Source organism: Dipodomys spectabilis, unplaced genomic scaffold (assembly GCF_019054845.1).
Source record: "Dipodomys spectabilis isolate Male_0828 unplaced genomic scaffold, ASM1905484v1 ptg000728l, whole genome shotgun sequence".
Classification (NCBI taxonomy): domain Eukaryota; kingdom Metazoa; phylum Chordata; class Mammalia; order Rodentia; family Heteromyidae; genus Dipodomys; species Dipodomys spectabilis.
In genome coordinates this window covers 513,692-526,775 of record NW_024871405.1, presented here as the reverse complement: position 1 = coordinate 526,775, position 13,084 = coordinate 513,692, and the positions used below count along the sequence as shown (strand labels likewise).

Genomic DNA, 13,084 nt, shown 5'->3' with positions numbered 1-13,084 from the left:
TCATGTCTGTTCAGTTTCCTGCTGGAAGTCTGCCTCTGGCCCCGGTGGGCCATGAGCTCCTGAGTTTATTTACATTCCCTGATTGCTGCTCAGGCACAACACCTTTCCATGTGCTCATCAGCCTGCCGATTCTCTTGTGATATGCTGCTTTGTCCAGGATCGCTTTTTAACTCTCAACTTGCAGGACAGCTTTGGATTTTGTGGGCATGAGCCTTTGCTGGTTGTCTTTTTACTCTTTAAAGTGGATTTTGATGATTGGGTCTTGGTTCCAATGTGGTCAATTAGCTTCTCCTTTTGGGATTAGTTTTTTATTTAAATTTGAAATAGGCCAATCTAGAAGTCATTAAGATACCCTTTTATGTTCAGCAATAAAACCTTGACAGCTTCCATTCCTGTCAAATAGGTCTCCCGAGAAGGGTCCGATGTACTTTCTTCCTCCTGTGCATCTCCAGCTGTTCATGAACATGTTGTTGAGACATCAGTGGGTGGTGGTGGTGGAAGGAGGTCCATACTCTTTCCCCCATGCGAAGACCACCTCCAGTTCACTCCACGTATGGTGGTCCTCTTTCCCGACGCTCAGTCCCATCGCACTAGTCTGCTTGTGTCTCCTTGTGTGATAGCCACCACTGCTTCAGAAGAAACATTGATGTCTGCTGAGGCAACTGACTGCTGTTCTTGAAGAATATGCTAAAAAAAAATCTTTAGAATAGGTTTGCCAAGATGTTCAACCACAAATCTTGAGGGTGTTTGTTTGTTTTGTAGTTTTAGATCTGGTAGGCTTAAGATTTAAGGAGAATCATGTTAGGATTGAGTCATTTAATCAGTGCAATGGAAACTGTTCTCCATTTGTCGTCTTCAGTATCAGGAGTTTTAGGCTTTCCCCTACAGTTCCTATGGATCTTCAGCTACTAAGCATTCTTTTGCACATTTCATTTCCATACATCTGAGTTTTCCTAGCAGGAGAGTGGCAACAGTGGTGGGGCCCCCACGTGTCTTTTCCCAATGTCCCTATGAGATATAACCATGTTGCACTGATGAGCAGGGGATCGATTGCCTCTGATCTATCACTGCCTGTCTTAACTACTTAAACCTTTTTTCTCAGTTCCCGTTCAGGACATGTCAATACTCACAGAATGGACCCATAGTTGCACTCATGCAATGGTTTGTCATGACCCTTACACGGTGAGATGGTCACATGTCTGTTTCGCTTTCTTTTGTTCCTATTTTCTCAGGATTTGAGTGCAATGATGGGTTTGGGAAAGAGTACCAGCGTGGCGAGATGCTGTACCAAGTTAACGTGGTCCGCCCTGAGGATGCTGCCTTCCATCCACAGGGAGGAGAGGCAGCCAGGTTCCTCCACGGAGCCACAGCCACTGCTTCCCTCTCTGTGGTCTATTCGTTTTGAGCAAGCCACTGGTCCAGCCTTTGTTCAGGTCTGTCCCCGATAGGGGACAATCGAGGAATCTGAACAAGTATTAAAACTGCTGCAGCAATTTAAAATGTTAGGAGACATTGTTGCAAGTTTCTTCTGTGGATTATTTCCTGCCCCAAATACTGTTGAGGTGTATTTCTATTTTACTCGTTCTTTCTACAGTTATTTGGACTTCTAGAAGGAATGTTTCATCCTCATTGGTATTACTTATAAACCTGGGTTCAGGAATAGGTGTTTGAATGATAGTCAAATCCTTCCGTTACTGTTTTTCTACTGTTAGCCACTGGTCCCTGTCGATATCTCAGCCACAGCTCCACCTCCAGCTTTTTGGTGGTTAGTTGGCCGTAGGAGTCTCACGAACCTTCCTGCCAGGGCTGGCATCCTGAGAGTATAGGTGTGAGGCATTGGTGTCCATCTTCTTTTCTTATTGGGCGGGGAATCTGATCTGGGGATTGAACCCAGGGCCTGAGCTATTTTGCTCAAGATTAGTGTTCTACCACTCAAGCCACAGCTCCACTTCCAGCTTGGAAAGCCTCACAGACTTTCCTGACCAGGCAGGATTTGAACCATGATCCTCAGATCCCAACCTCCTGAGTAGCTAGGATTATAGGTGTCAGTCACTAGTGCCTGGCTCCACATGTCCCTTGGTTTGTTCAATAGAACTGGTCCATGTGTCCTTTGACATGTCTATCCTATGTTTCATAGGTGTTCCTTTTCCCCTGGACTATACTTCCGAGTCATTTGGTAATTGCCCTGTGCTAGCCCTACCATTGTACATTCATCTAAAGAGCCTGGTTCCTTTTATCAGAACACTATGTAGAAAACATGATCTGGGGACCAGGTGTGCTCACTGGTATAAGGGCGTTACTGTTTGTAAATCCTCTCCATGGACAGAGAGAACCAGGAATGATGGGATTTATACTCCAGTGGAACACAGGCCATGTCTACAATTCTGTGCCCGTCCATCTCCTCCATGAAGCAAACAATGAGTTTATTCTACTGATGTTTCTGAGCATGATTCGTTCTCAAGCTCTCGTTTCTACCACCTCATATGTTTATCCACTGTAACTCTCCTGTACACACAGCACACCTGTGAAGCACAGTTCAAGAAAACAGTACTTAAGATGGTCATTTTTGCCTCCAGTCTGGAATCACCTTGTTTGTGTGGGTGCTCATGTTCAGGGCCAGGATGCACTGTTGTAACTCAAGGAGAATCCACCTGATCTGGGTTGCTTTCTATCCAATGTTCAACCAGCATCCTGGCGGCTTTTTGTATTTGTCTACTGGAAAATGCCCCTGATGAAATAGTTTGGGGGGCTTGGCTAGGTGTCTCAGGTCACAGATCCATTCCCAGGACATCACACACAGAGAAATGCTCTGCCCTAATCCTCCTATGTACCCTCCCCCCCATCCCTCACTGCCTGTAGCCATCGATTTGTTGTATGGTCTCTGTGGTAGTGGTGGTTGTTTGTGGAATATCCAAGAAATTGAACCTATGCAGAGTGTTTGGCTTTTGCAACAGACTGCCTTTCCTGCCTGGCAGAACACATGTGAAAGCCACTGTGTTATGGCATGAGTCGTCAGCTGCTTTCTTCTGATTGCAGCATGGTATTCCATAGCCTGGATGGATCAACTGTCCCACGGTTTGTTTATGCATTCATTTGTTGAAGGACATCTTGTTTCTAGCTTTCAGCAACTGTGAGCGGAATTATTACACGCATTTAAGAGCAAGTTTTGTGAACATAAATACTCAATTCACTGGGGTAAATATCTGGAAACGGCCTGCGAGGCCACATGGTCTGTTACAAGACACTGCTGAACGGTTTCCCACGGTGGCTCTGTCCTTTCCTGCTCCCACCAGCCATGCGTGAGCACCGTCTGCTCTGCTTCCATGATGGCAGATCTTGGTGTGTGTGTGTGGTTTTAGCCACATCCTTGAGTGTAGTGGACACTCACTGTGGTTTGCATTTGTATTTCCATGATACCTGGAGATGTTGGCTGGTCATCAGCACATGTGCTTATTTGTAATCTGTTTTAAAATTGGATTGTTCGCTTGATATTGTCAAGTTATAAGCATCCTTTATGTATTCTGGGAACAAGTCCTTGACAGAGTAAGTGATGTGCAAATATTTGCTCGAAATCTGTGATTTGTCTTTTCCTTCTGGTGAGTCCTTCGCAGAGAAAAAGCTTTTAATTGTGATGAAATTCAGTGTTCTTTTTCTCTCATGAGTTAAGCTTTGTGTGTATTTCAACTCACCGCCAAACCCAAGATTTGTTTTCTTCAAAAAATTTCATGGATCTGTCTTACTTTACACTTTAACAAGACTGCATATAGCCTTTGACCATCTCTCCATTGGTCTAAATGCTAGATGTGTTAAAAAAAAAAATTAACACACAGAAACACACATATGTATATGCAAACATTTATTCATTTATGTGAGGAATAATGTCAAGTGACAGTTGCATTTGTGTGGGAAAACCTTTTTTATAAAGCAAAGGAAATGTCACTATACAAGAAACCACTATGATAAAACAATATAATTAGGTTTAGGACAACAAAAGGTTACTATTTCTATTAAACTAACATTTCCTAAAAAGTGACAAGAAATTAGTGATTGAAACATGTGAGTAGGCATTTCTGCCAGAGGAAAGCCAAAGAGGGCCAAGTGCAACAACTGTTTTCATGCATACCTGAGGGCCCTGCCCAAGATGCCAACAGCCGGTTCTGACACGGAAATGGAAAACTTGGGGGCACTGGAAAACCAATCCAGCAATGTCTATTAAATGTCCAGTAAGCAAACACTCATCCTGCTGCAAGATGCCAACTTTTAACAATAAAGCTAATTGGCTTAAAACACAGAGCCCAAATGCCCATGAAACACGGGATGGGTGATTGCCTCTTGGTAGATCTAAGCTAAGGGTTATTGTGCAAACACAGCATTGATCATTAGTGCCACGTGTGTAATTCCTGGAGAAACAAAAAACAGAGTATGTGGCAGAGCGATAGAGTGCCAAGAACAGAGCCTCCCCACGGGGAAGTGCCATGCATGAGCTGCGAGCATGGGGGGGGGGGGGGAAGATGCAGGGAAAGTCCACAGTATTGAGATGACAGTGGAATGGGGCCATTGTGAATTTTGGCATGATTCCACTTCTTAGGTACTCAATTCTTTTGCAAGAAGCACTTTAAATGAAGAAAATTAAGTTGAGAGCAAACACTGAATTTGAGAGTAAGCAGAGTGAAGATGGATCTGGATTATCCCTGGGCTCCTGTGCCATGTTGCTCGCGGGCTCAGGGATCTAAGCAGGAAGCCAGTGAAAGAGAGGTTGATTGTGCCTCGCAGGATGCAGGTAGTTGGTATGGCATTATGGCTGGAGGGAAGAGCAAAATGTGGGACCCCTTTGCTCCCTGGCCATTGCTGTCTGTGTGTGAATGCTGACCGCACGGCAGTGGGAAGTTAGGCCTGGGCCATCACTTCTTAGGGGTCTGGCTAGAGAGTGGCCCACAACCTCAAGTGGAGCAACTCCTGGTCTCTCGAGCCCAGCCGCAGGCCACGACCACAGGACACTCTGGTCTTTACTGGTCATTCCTGGACATTGAGCCTCAGGCACTTGGGGACCAGCCTAGCACCCAGATTGTAGGAACCGAGTTCCACCTCCCCCTGGTCCTGGGAACACATGGCTATATACCACAGCAGTGGTAGACTGGGGTTGACATGATGACTGACGTGTGTCCAGTGGTGGCCCCCATGGCAAGTGGGGCTGGATGAGCTGTCCTTCCACTAATGTGCTGCCCACAATGTGCTTCTCCACAGTGAAGAAGAGCCCCACACTGCTGGAAGTCAGCCCAGCCCACTTCCTGAGAACCAACAGTTTTGCTGAGGACCTGGATCTGGAAGGGGAGACCCTGCTAGCGCCCATCACCCATGTGTCACAGTGAGTACCCGGGGCTGGGCCGGGGGATGAGGCTGAGAGGTGCTGCCTGGGCACTGAAGGCGTGTGCTTGCACACAGGTGCTGTATACTCCACGGTGCCCAGGCCTCCCTGCCTACTCTTAGGGTCCTGTGGCTACTCTCTAATAGCTGAGGGCCCAGGGCCCAGGCACTGGGCTGGGGAGGTGAGCAGGGGCCTTTCCCGCCAAGGCGGGGAACATGATCCTCTTGTTTGGACTTATGGAAAACCAGACTGATCATTTTCCACTTGTTTCCATGCTTCGAGTGTCTGAGAAGATTGTTTTTCTCTCTCCTAACTCCCTCCTCCATCACTCTCCCCCCACCCCCCCCCCCCCCAAAAAAAAAAAGTCGACTTTGTTTTTGAGCATTTCCCCGTGGAGCCCTGGCCAAAGGCCCGGGGCAGATGCCGGGTGCTGTCTGCCAGTTGCCGCCACTGTCCTCAGGGCTCCTTCAGGTGGAGGAAATGGCTGATTTTCCACGCCTTCCAGTTGGCCTTTCCCCAAGGCACAGCTGGCCTGGGACACATGCCCGGCCTCCCCCGCCATCACAGCCCCGCCAGGCCAATCTATGCCCAGCCCTGTGTGATCCCTCCACGATGTGTGACTCAGTGTTCCTAAAAGAGGCTCCCGGTGCCGGCAGCTGCAGGGTCACGGGGTCAGCGGGGCACACTGGATCAGTCCAGACACTGGAGAAGTGTGTCAACGAGTATGACATCCACGGGGCCACTTGCTGGGACTCTTTGCTTCTCTATCCATTGTTCTGAAGGGCCCCTCGAGGCCTGCACCACATGCAGCATGGTCATGGAGAGAACCAGGACCTGTGCAGGGACCCAGGTGCAAGTGTGGCCTGGCAGGTGGCTGGGAACCGGGCACTCACAGCACTAGGGGGCTGTCTGTGTCATTGGAGGACCAGGAGAGGGTAACAGACCGTCTGAGGAAGGACGGGCTATAGCATCAAGAATCTTCCTGGCAGGGGTGTGCGCTGAGGGGCGGGCGGGCAGGCCACAGAGGCGCAGGGGCCCGGCACACAGTAGTAGCTTACACTAGGTTACGGCCTACGTCAGAGCCCGGGCATGGACCTGACAGAGCGAAACACACAGATCCATGGCCAGTATTGTATGCAGGATGGATGGCAGTGCCCACTCTGGCGTGAGGACAGCTAACGATGATGGACCCCAGGAGCTGCCCAGCCTCAAGGGGTCACATAGCCTTCAGTCCTCTCAGGTCTTGTGGCAGTCCATTTCCCCTTTGTCTCCAGGGCCCTGGCTGGGCCTCCATATGAAGTAGCACCCTGAGAAAGATAAGGCCATTGTACCCCATCTGTCCTACTGGAAAGTCAGGTTGTGCCAGCTTATGGACATTGAGGGCCCTGTGAGGAAGCCCCAGAGAGTAGGCTCATCGCTGACTTCGGTAAGCCCCCTTTCGGGAAGAGGTGGCTATGCTGGCACCGGCATCCCTCAAACCCCTTGATGCCAGATCTACCATCTATCCCAGGGCGACACCAGGTCCACACAGACTTGTGTGGTCCAGGACACCAGGAAATTTCTTGTGTCTCCCCCCCTCCCCCCTGCCCTTCCCACGCCCCCAGACCAGAGAAAACCTGACTGCACAGGCTCTCTACGAGCGTGGCCCTGCTGGTCACCAGTCAGCTGCTGGAGCCCTGCTCAACCTGGCCCTCTTGGGTCCTCTTAGGGTAGATGGTGACTGCTGGACCCCTGAGGCTAGCTGGGCACAGGCAGAGCCAAGACTCCAGTGTTATGGAGTTCAGGTCCCCACCCTGGAACCTGCCAAGGCCCTTTCAGAGCAAGCCCCTCCCCAACAACTACTGGATATGAGCCAGCCCTCAAAGGCGGGAAGGAGCTGAGTGAAGACGAAGTTCAACTGAAGGCTGTGATCCAGGCAGAGCAGGATCATGGGTGAGGCATCAAGGAATCTGGCACCAGTGTCCTCCAAAGTCAGGTGCCAGCCCTCCAGGAAGTCCTGGCAGAGGGCAAGACAGTAACACTGTGAAGCGCTGGGTTACAAATGCCCCCGGGGTCACTGGCCTGGCCAAGACCCACCATCTCTCATCTTAAGCCACAGTGGACACATTTATATGGGTTCTCAATGGTCAGCTGGTCCCCGTGCCCACACTGAGGCTACATTCCTTTGTCTCCGGCTAAAGCCTGCATAGTGATTGATGTCTGTAATTAAGCTAGGCTCCGGCGAATCAAGGATGTGGTATGGCTCCTGAGGGCAGCTGGCCCTGGGGGGCCCAAGCTAGGAAGAGGCCTATGCCCTGGTGCTTGTGCGCAAAGGACAGGGATGCGCACAGGGGTGCCGCAGGGGTGGGGTGGGGGAGGGAGGCTGGTGGTAGAAAAACAGATCCATTTTTCTTCAGCATTTCACTGATGTTAAATGTATTACCATGTTGGGCCAGTTCCAGAATTCAAATTAAAAGCATAAATAAAGACACATTTTGTTTCCATCGCAAGCTCTCCCCGCCCGCAGGGCCCCAGGGAGGTGAGGTCACTGCAGCCTTGATTACAAGAAGGTCCCTGGGGCTGGGCAAAGCTCCTCCTTCACTGAAGGGGCCTGTTGGCCACTGGTATTGCTTTTTTTTCTGGGGAGGGGGCAAGGAGGCCAGCCTTAAGCAGAACTGTATGAAAGGTAGGGAGTTGTGGGTGGGTTGGGGCTACGCATGGGGAGCTAGAGACAAGGTGACCTTGCCCACACCTATCTGCCTAGTTCTGCCAGGATTGGAGGGGCACCCTCAGCCTTAAGCTCTGAGCCAATGCCCTCCACTCTAAGCCTCACTTTGCCTCAAGAAAAGTGGGAACACATGTGAGGTACCTCCATGAGGGAAGGGGCACCCTGCACCCCAACCACCACCAACATGGGGTTCCAAGATCCACTCCACCTGCTGTCTTCTGCCCCCTTAGGAACAACTTCCATGAGCACAGTGTGTGACCCAATGCCTTGCTGTGGTGATCCCCAGGGAACGCCCATGTTACTCATCTGGGGCTGCCGGAATTACACACATCTTCCCAGTCGCCTGTCTCCCCTTCTTGGGGAAAGCCCAAGGCTCTTACGTCCCTGCCAGTCAGGGTCCTCAACCTGTGGCTGTGGGAACAGGGGACCCACTGCCCTCTGGGCCTTTCCCTCTCAGGCACCCCAAAAAGTAGTTGTACTGGATGGCCACACCCACCCCGATATAGAGCTTATCTTCTTGGCCTTGCCGGAAGGGAAGCAAGGATTGTGGATGTCTCCCATGGGTGCCAGGACAGGGCACCCAGAAAATCTCCATGCTGCACTCAGGTCATGTGACCTCGGTGGACTTCACCCATAGCCACCTTTGTAAAATCCTTCTCCATCCACACCCCAGCTGCGTAGCCACACATCCACCCCATCCACCAAAATGGATGGCCCCAGAGGCCTCTAGATCTGCTCAGCCCAGATACGTGGTTTCCCAGAAAGATTCTTCCCTAAGAGTTGATCCCTGCCTCCCCTGTCTTTTTCTCGTAAGCCATCTTAGCCTGGCAGACCCCAACACGCCTTCACTAGATCTTGACGGTCTCAGGGCAAGGGGTGGGGGTGGGGTAGGTCAGAAGCACACTGTCCACTAGATGGGTGTAGAGGAGGCCTGGGGCCCTGGGGCTGGGCAGAAGGGGTCACAGCAAGGGACAGCAAGGCAAGAATCACTCAGGGTGCTGCAGAAGCCTTGCCAGGTGACCGTGAGCACCTCCATCGAGCGTGTGCTTGCCTGGCCTCTTGCAACATGACAGCTTCGAAAATCCTTGAGCAAAACCAGCCCTGTGTGTGTTAATTAGAATTTCCATGTCTTCAACTTTCTCTTGGACCCTGCAGAATCTCACGCCAAGACGTTCAAGTTTCTCTTTTCCAGCCAGGCCGCTGTGGCCTGGCTTTCATCCACATCTCTACTAATGTCTCCTAAATTCTGCATTTGTCAGTGAGCTTGGGGCCAGCCTGTACCTTTCTGGAGCTGGGGGCAAATGTCACAAGGCTAGCCCACAACTTACTCCATACAACAGAGGACCAGATCTTTGCCTGGGACATTGAAGGGACACCCAGGGCCTGCTGTGGCCTCAGTGCCCCTGTGCTGCTTGCTTGAGAGGACAGAGAGGCTGTACCAGGTCCATTGTAGAACCTGGGATGGGGTGAGGGGAAGAGGGGGACAAATAAAAGGCCGTATGGGGCCCAGTCAGGCCCGGGGCAATGGGGGTAGATGAGACCCCAGTGTCCTGTCTTCTGTGGAGCCCCACCTACCTCTGTCTGTACAGATGACCAGGGAGTCCTCCCCGCAGAGCTGTGGAGGTCTGCATGAGTCACAGCATCCCTGTCAGAGCACCACGCAGCCCAAGCCAGGCTCAAACCCATCTCTGAAATGCACGGGGGGGGGGGGGGGGGGGGGAGGGTGGTGGATTAAATGCTCTCCTAATTTAATTAAAAGCAAGGCAGAGTGGCTCAGTGGGAAGGGGACAGGGCTGGGAAGGAGATGCCCTCAGTCTGGCTCCCAGCCTGCACTGGCCCAGCTGCAGGCAGCCACTCCAAGCTCACTTCCTCCTCTGAGCATGCTGTCTGCAAGGGTACCTAGAGGAGAGCAGGGACAGACACAGCTGGGGTCCTGGGCACCATGTTGATGTACAGGTCCCAGCCAGGCTGGTACTGAGAGATGTGACAGCACAGGGCCATGCGATTTCACAACTACACTGGAGGTCCATGCAGGTTTGTGTAGTGATGGAGAAGGGTTCCCGGTTATCTCCCTGCCTTGAGTGAGAGCATGTTACCCTGTGCAGGATATGTGTGTGGGCATCCCAGCGCCACAGCCAGCCTTGCCCAGGTTTGAACTGACACTCATTAACTCGCGCATGGGGACACTTTCTTGCCTGGCAGCCTTTGCTTGATGTGATATCTTGGGCCCTGCCAAGGCCCTTGGCTGGTTCTCCACTGGGGACATGGCCTACGCATTGCTCCTCTACCCCACCGCCCATGGGCGCTGGGTAGTTTCTGGTATGGGCTGGTGAGGAATATAGGTTTCTGGCTATTCCTAGTGAATCTATGACTAGAGGTGGGACTGGAGCCTCTGGCCAGCGGCCATGTGTTTACTTGCAGCACAAAGTGCCAAGTCCCACACCCATGACAAAGCACTCCAGTTGCTCCATGTCCACTTGGCATGTTTTACTATTTCGTTTATGATTGTGGGTGTCTGGTGGCTTCACATGAACTTGTAGTAAGAAACTAAGCCTCAATCTACAGCTCTTATCACACACTGCACCCTCTGCGGGATGCCCTCATCTTCCCCCCACTTTCTATTGGGACTCTTCTCCAATTGAGCTACAGCTCCTTACATCTTTTTATGTTCTGTGTATTATACATATGACTCATTTGTCAAACGTACGTATCTGCACATGATTGCAAATATGGTCGCCCCCTCTACAGGCTGCCTTTTCTCCTCTCTTGATGGTGTCTTTTGATGAGCAGAAGGTCTTAATTTTAATGTGGTCCAGTTAATCAAACATTTCCTCTCTGGATAGTGCTGTTTATGTCCTACTTAAGAAACTTTGACTACTCCAAGGTCATAAAGATATTCTGGTTTGTTCTAAGGCTTTATTAGCTCTCCTTATTTTTTTGCATGTAGATCTGCCATCCATCTGGAATAGATTTTGCACCCAGTGTGAGGTCAAGGTAGTAGGCTTCTCTCCCGCGTGGATTTCCAGTTTGACTCAGTGGCCTTCACCAAAAAGACCATCCCCCTCCCCGCTACCCTGAGAGTCAGCACTGCCGTACCCAGGCTCTAGGTGGGCTCTCGGTTGTTTCTGGGCCTGACTCCATTCTTCTGGTCGTATCTAAGTTGGTAATAGCTGGTTTACCAGCTAAGCTTGTGGGCTCTGGTTCTCCCTCCTCATGACCATCTGGTTGTCTCTATAGGGCTTTCACTTCACCATGTACACCCACTTCTGTAAGCCTCTTCAGGGGTGCTCTAGATGGGCATGAGAATGGGTATCTATGTAGCACTGGCGCTCCTGAACAATGGCTCAACATGTCCCTTGTTGAACAGTCATTTCTTCATCTCTTACTATATCTATCTGTTGGTTTGTGACCTGATCCAACAGTGGACGTTTGGCTTGGTATGCATTCACCAGGCCCACAGACAATATCTACCTGAGAACTTTGGCCAGCTGGCATCATTCCCTCCTGCCCTGGGGCCATCTCCCAACCTCTGTGACCTGCATTGCCTTCCATCGACCTAGGAAAGGTATCTCCGTGGCTTGGTGTATTGATGAGTACAGATGCAGCCAGGTGTCTGACTCAGAGAAGAGCTGATGAAAGCCAGCCAGAATAAATGCGGGGCTATGACAGGTGACCCCCTGGGATCATCTTTGGTTTGGCCCCAAAGAACTTTTAAAACTATGAGGCCCTGATTTTCCACGGGATACTAGAGGCCCTGGACCCAGAGCGAAGGGTAGTCTGGAACCAGGCTGTAGTCAAGAAAGACTAGGCGCCAGGCAACAGTCCTGACCAAGTAAGTAGCTGATAAAGGGGCTCTGAGTTGCCAGGACTCCTGTGAAAGGAACCAGCACCCACTGTTCTGCTCTGACAAACTGGAGGTGGGGCCAGTGTACTTGCCATTTGTTGTCATGACAGTTGGGTTCCCCTACCAATGTCCTTTACACAGATGAGAGGGGCAAGCCCTGCCCATGAGAGGCAGCCACAGTAGGAGGTAATCAATGATCAGGTAATCCCCCCTATGGTGGTATTTGCAGACTCTGGCTATTGAGTGCTTAGTGGAGGCTGGAATTCCAGTCATATTAACTGAGCACCAACTGTGTGTGCTTCTGAGGCCAAGGTTACATGAAGATCCTGCAGTAGCCACGGAGCAATGTTCAGGTTCACAGAAGGGGAGACAGAGGCCTCTGTGACTAAGGAAGTCTGGGTGTGGTGGTCAGGCTAGAGTCCTGGGGGGGAATCTGGCAATGGAGCAGGACAGGACAGGGACAAGGGGCCTCGATAGCCATTGGGTGGAGAGGGGCAGTCCGTCAGAACCTGGTCATGAGGCGTTTGGGGGCCACCGTCTGCAGTGGGCATTCTGTGGGCTCAGTCTGTGCACACCATGGACCTGGCACTACCAGACAGGAAAGCCAGGGCTCTGTGGTGCAGCAGGCCACACACGAGTGTGCAGTAGCTCTGGATCCCTTGGGCAAAGCTGACCTGTGTTCACAGGATGCAGAGAGGCCTAGCTTGGTCAATCCGCATGGTGGCTTCGGGATGGCCCAGGGTGGCCCTTTGTACACTGTCTATATTTGCAGGCCTTTTTGGAGACAATGCAGGTGTCCCAAGTATGGGCCACACCCAAGGTGCATGTCTTTGGCAGGAATTGGTTAGCAGACAGGATTGCAAGTTGGTCAGGTCTGGCTGGCCCCAGGAAAACCTGGAGTGCAATTTTAGAAGGGAGAAGGGAACTAAAGGCAGAGAAAGAGGTGTCTAGGTTCAGCTCAGAGTCCCTCCTGCTCAGCCCTAGCCCCCATCTGCTTTGATCTGGTCTGTGAGTAATCTTTTCATGCACATGGATGGATCACTACAAGTCTCTCTGAAAATGGTGTCAGGAGGCTCAGAGATAGCTGGCAGGCCTCTGCCAGGAGATGCTGGTCATCCATAGGAGCTTCTCTTACTTCAGGGGGCAAGTTAGGAGGGAGTTACAAAAA

The 13,084-nt window shown here is 51.1% G+C and overlaps 1 protein-coding gene across 2 annotated transcripts in view; it reads left to right on the top strand.

The window, feature by feature from the left end:
- Kcnq1 (potassium voltage-gated channel subfamily Q member 1) overlaps positions 1-13,084 on the top strand; it is a 285,785-nt gene that overhangs the window by 138,095 nt on the left and 134,606 nt on the right. For both annotated transcript variants that reach the window (XM_042672583.1, XM_042672584.1), the window contains exon 11: positions 5,245-5,365. In XM_042672583.1, coding sequence (XP_042528517.1) covers positions 5,245-5,365 — 121 coding nt within the window. The remainder of the gene's footprint in view (positions 1-5,244; positions 5,366-13,084) is intronic.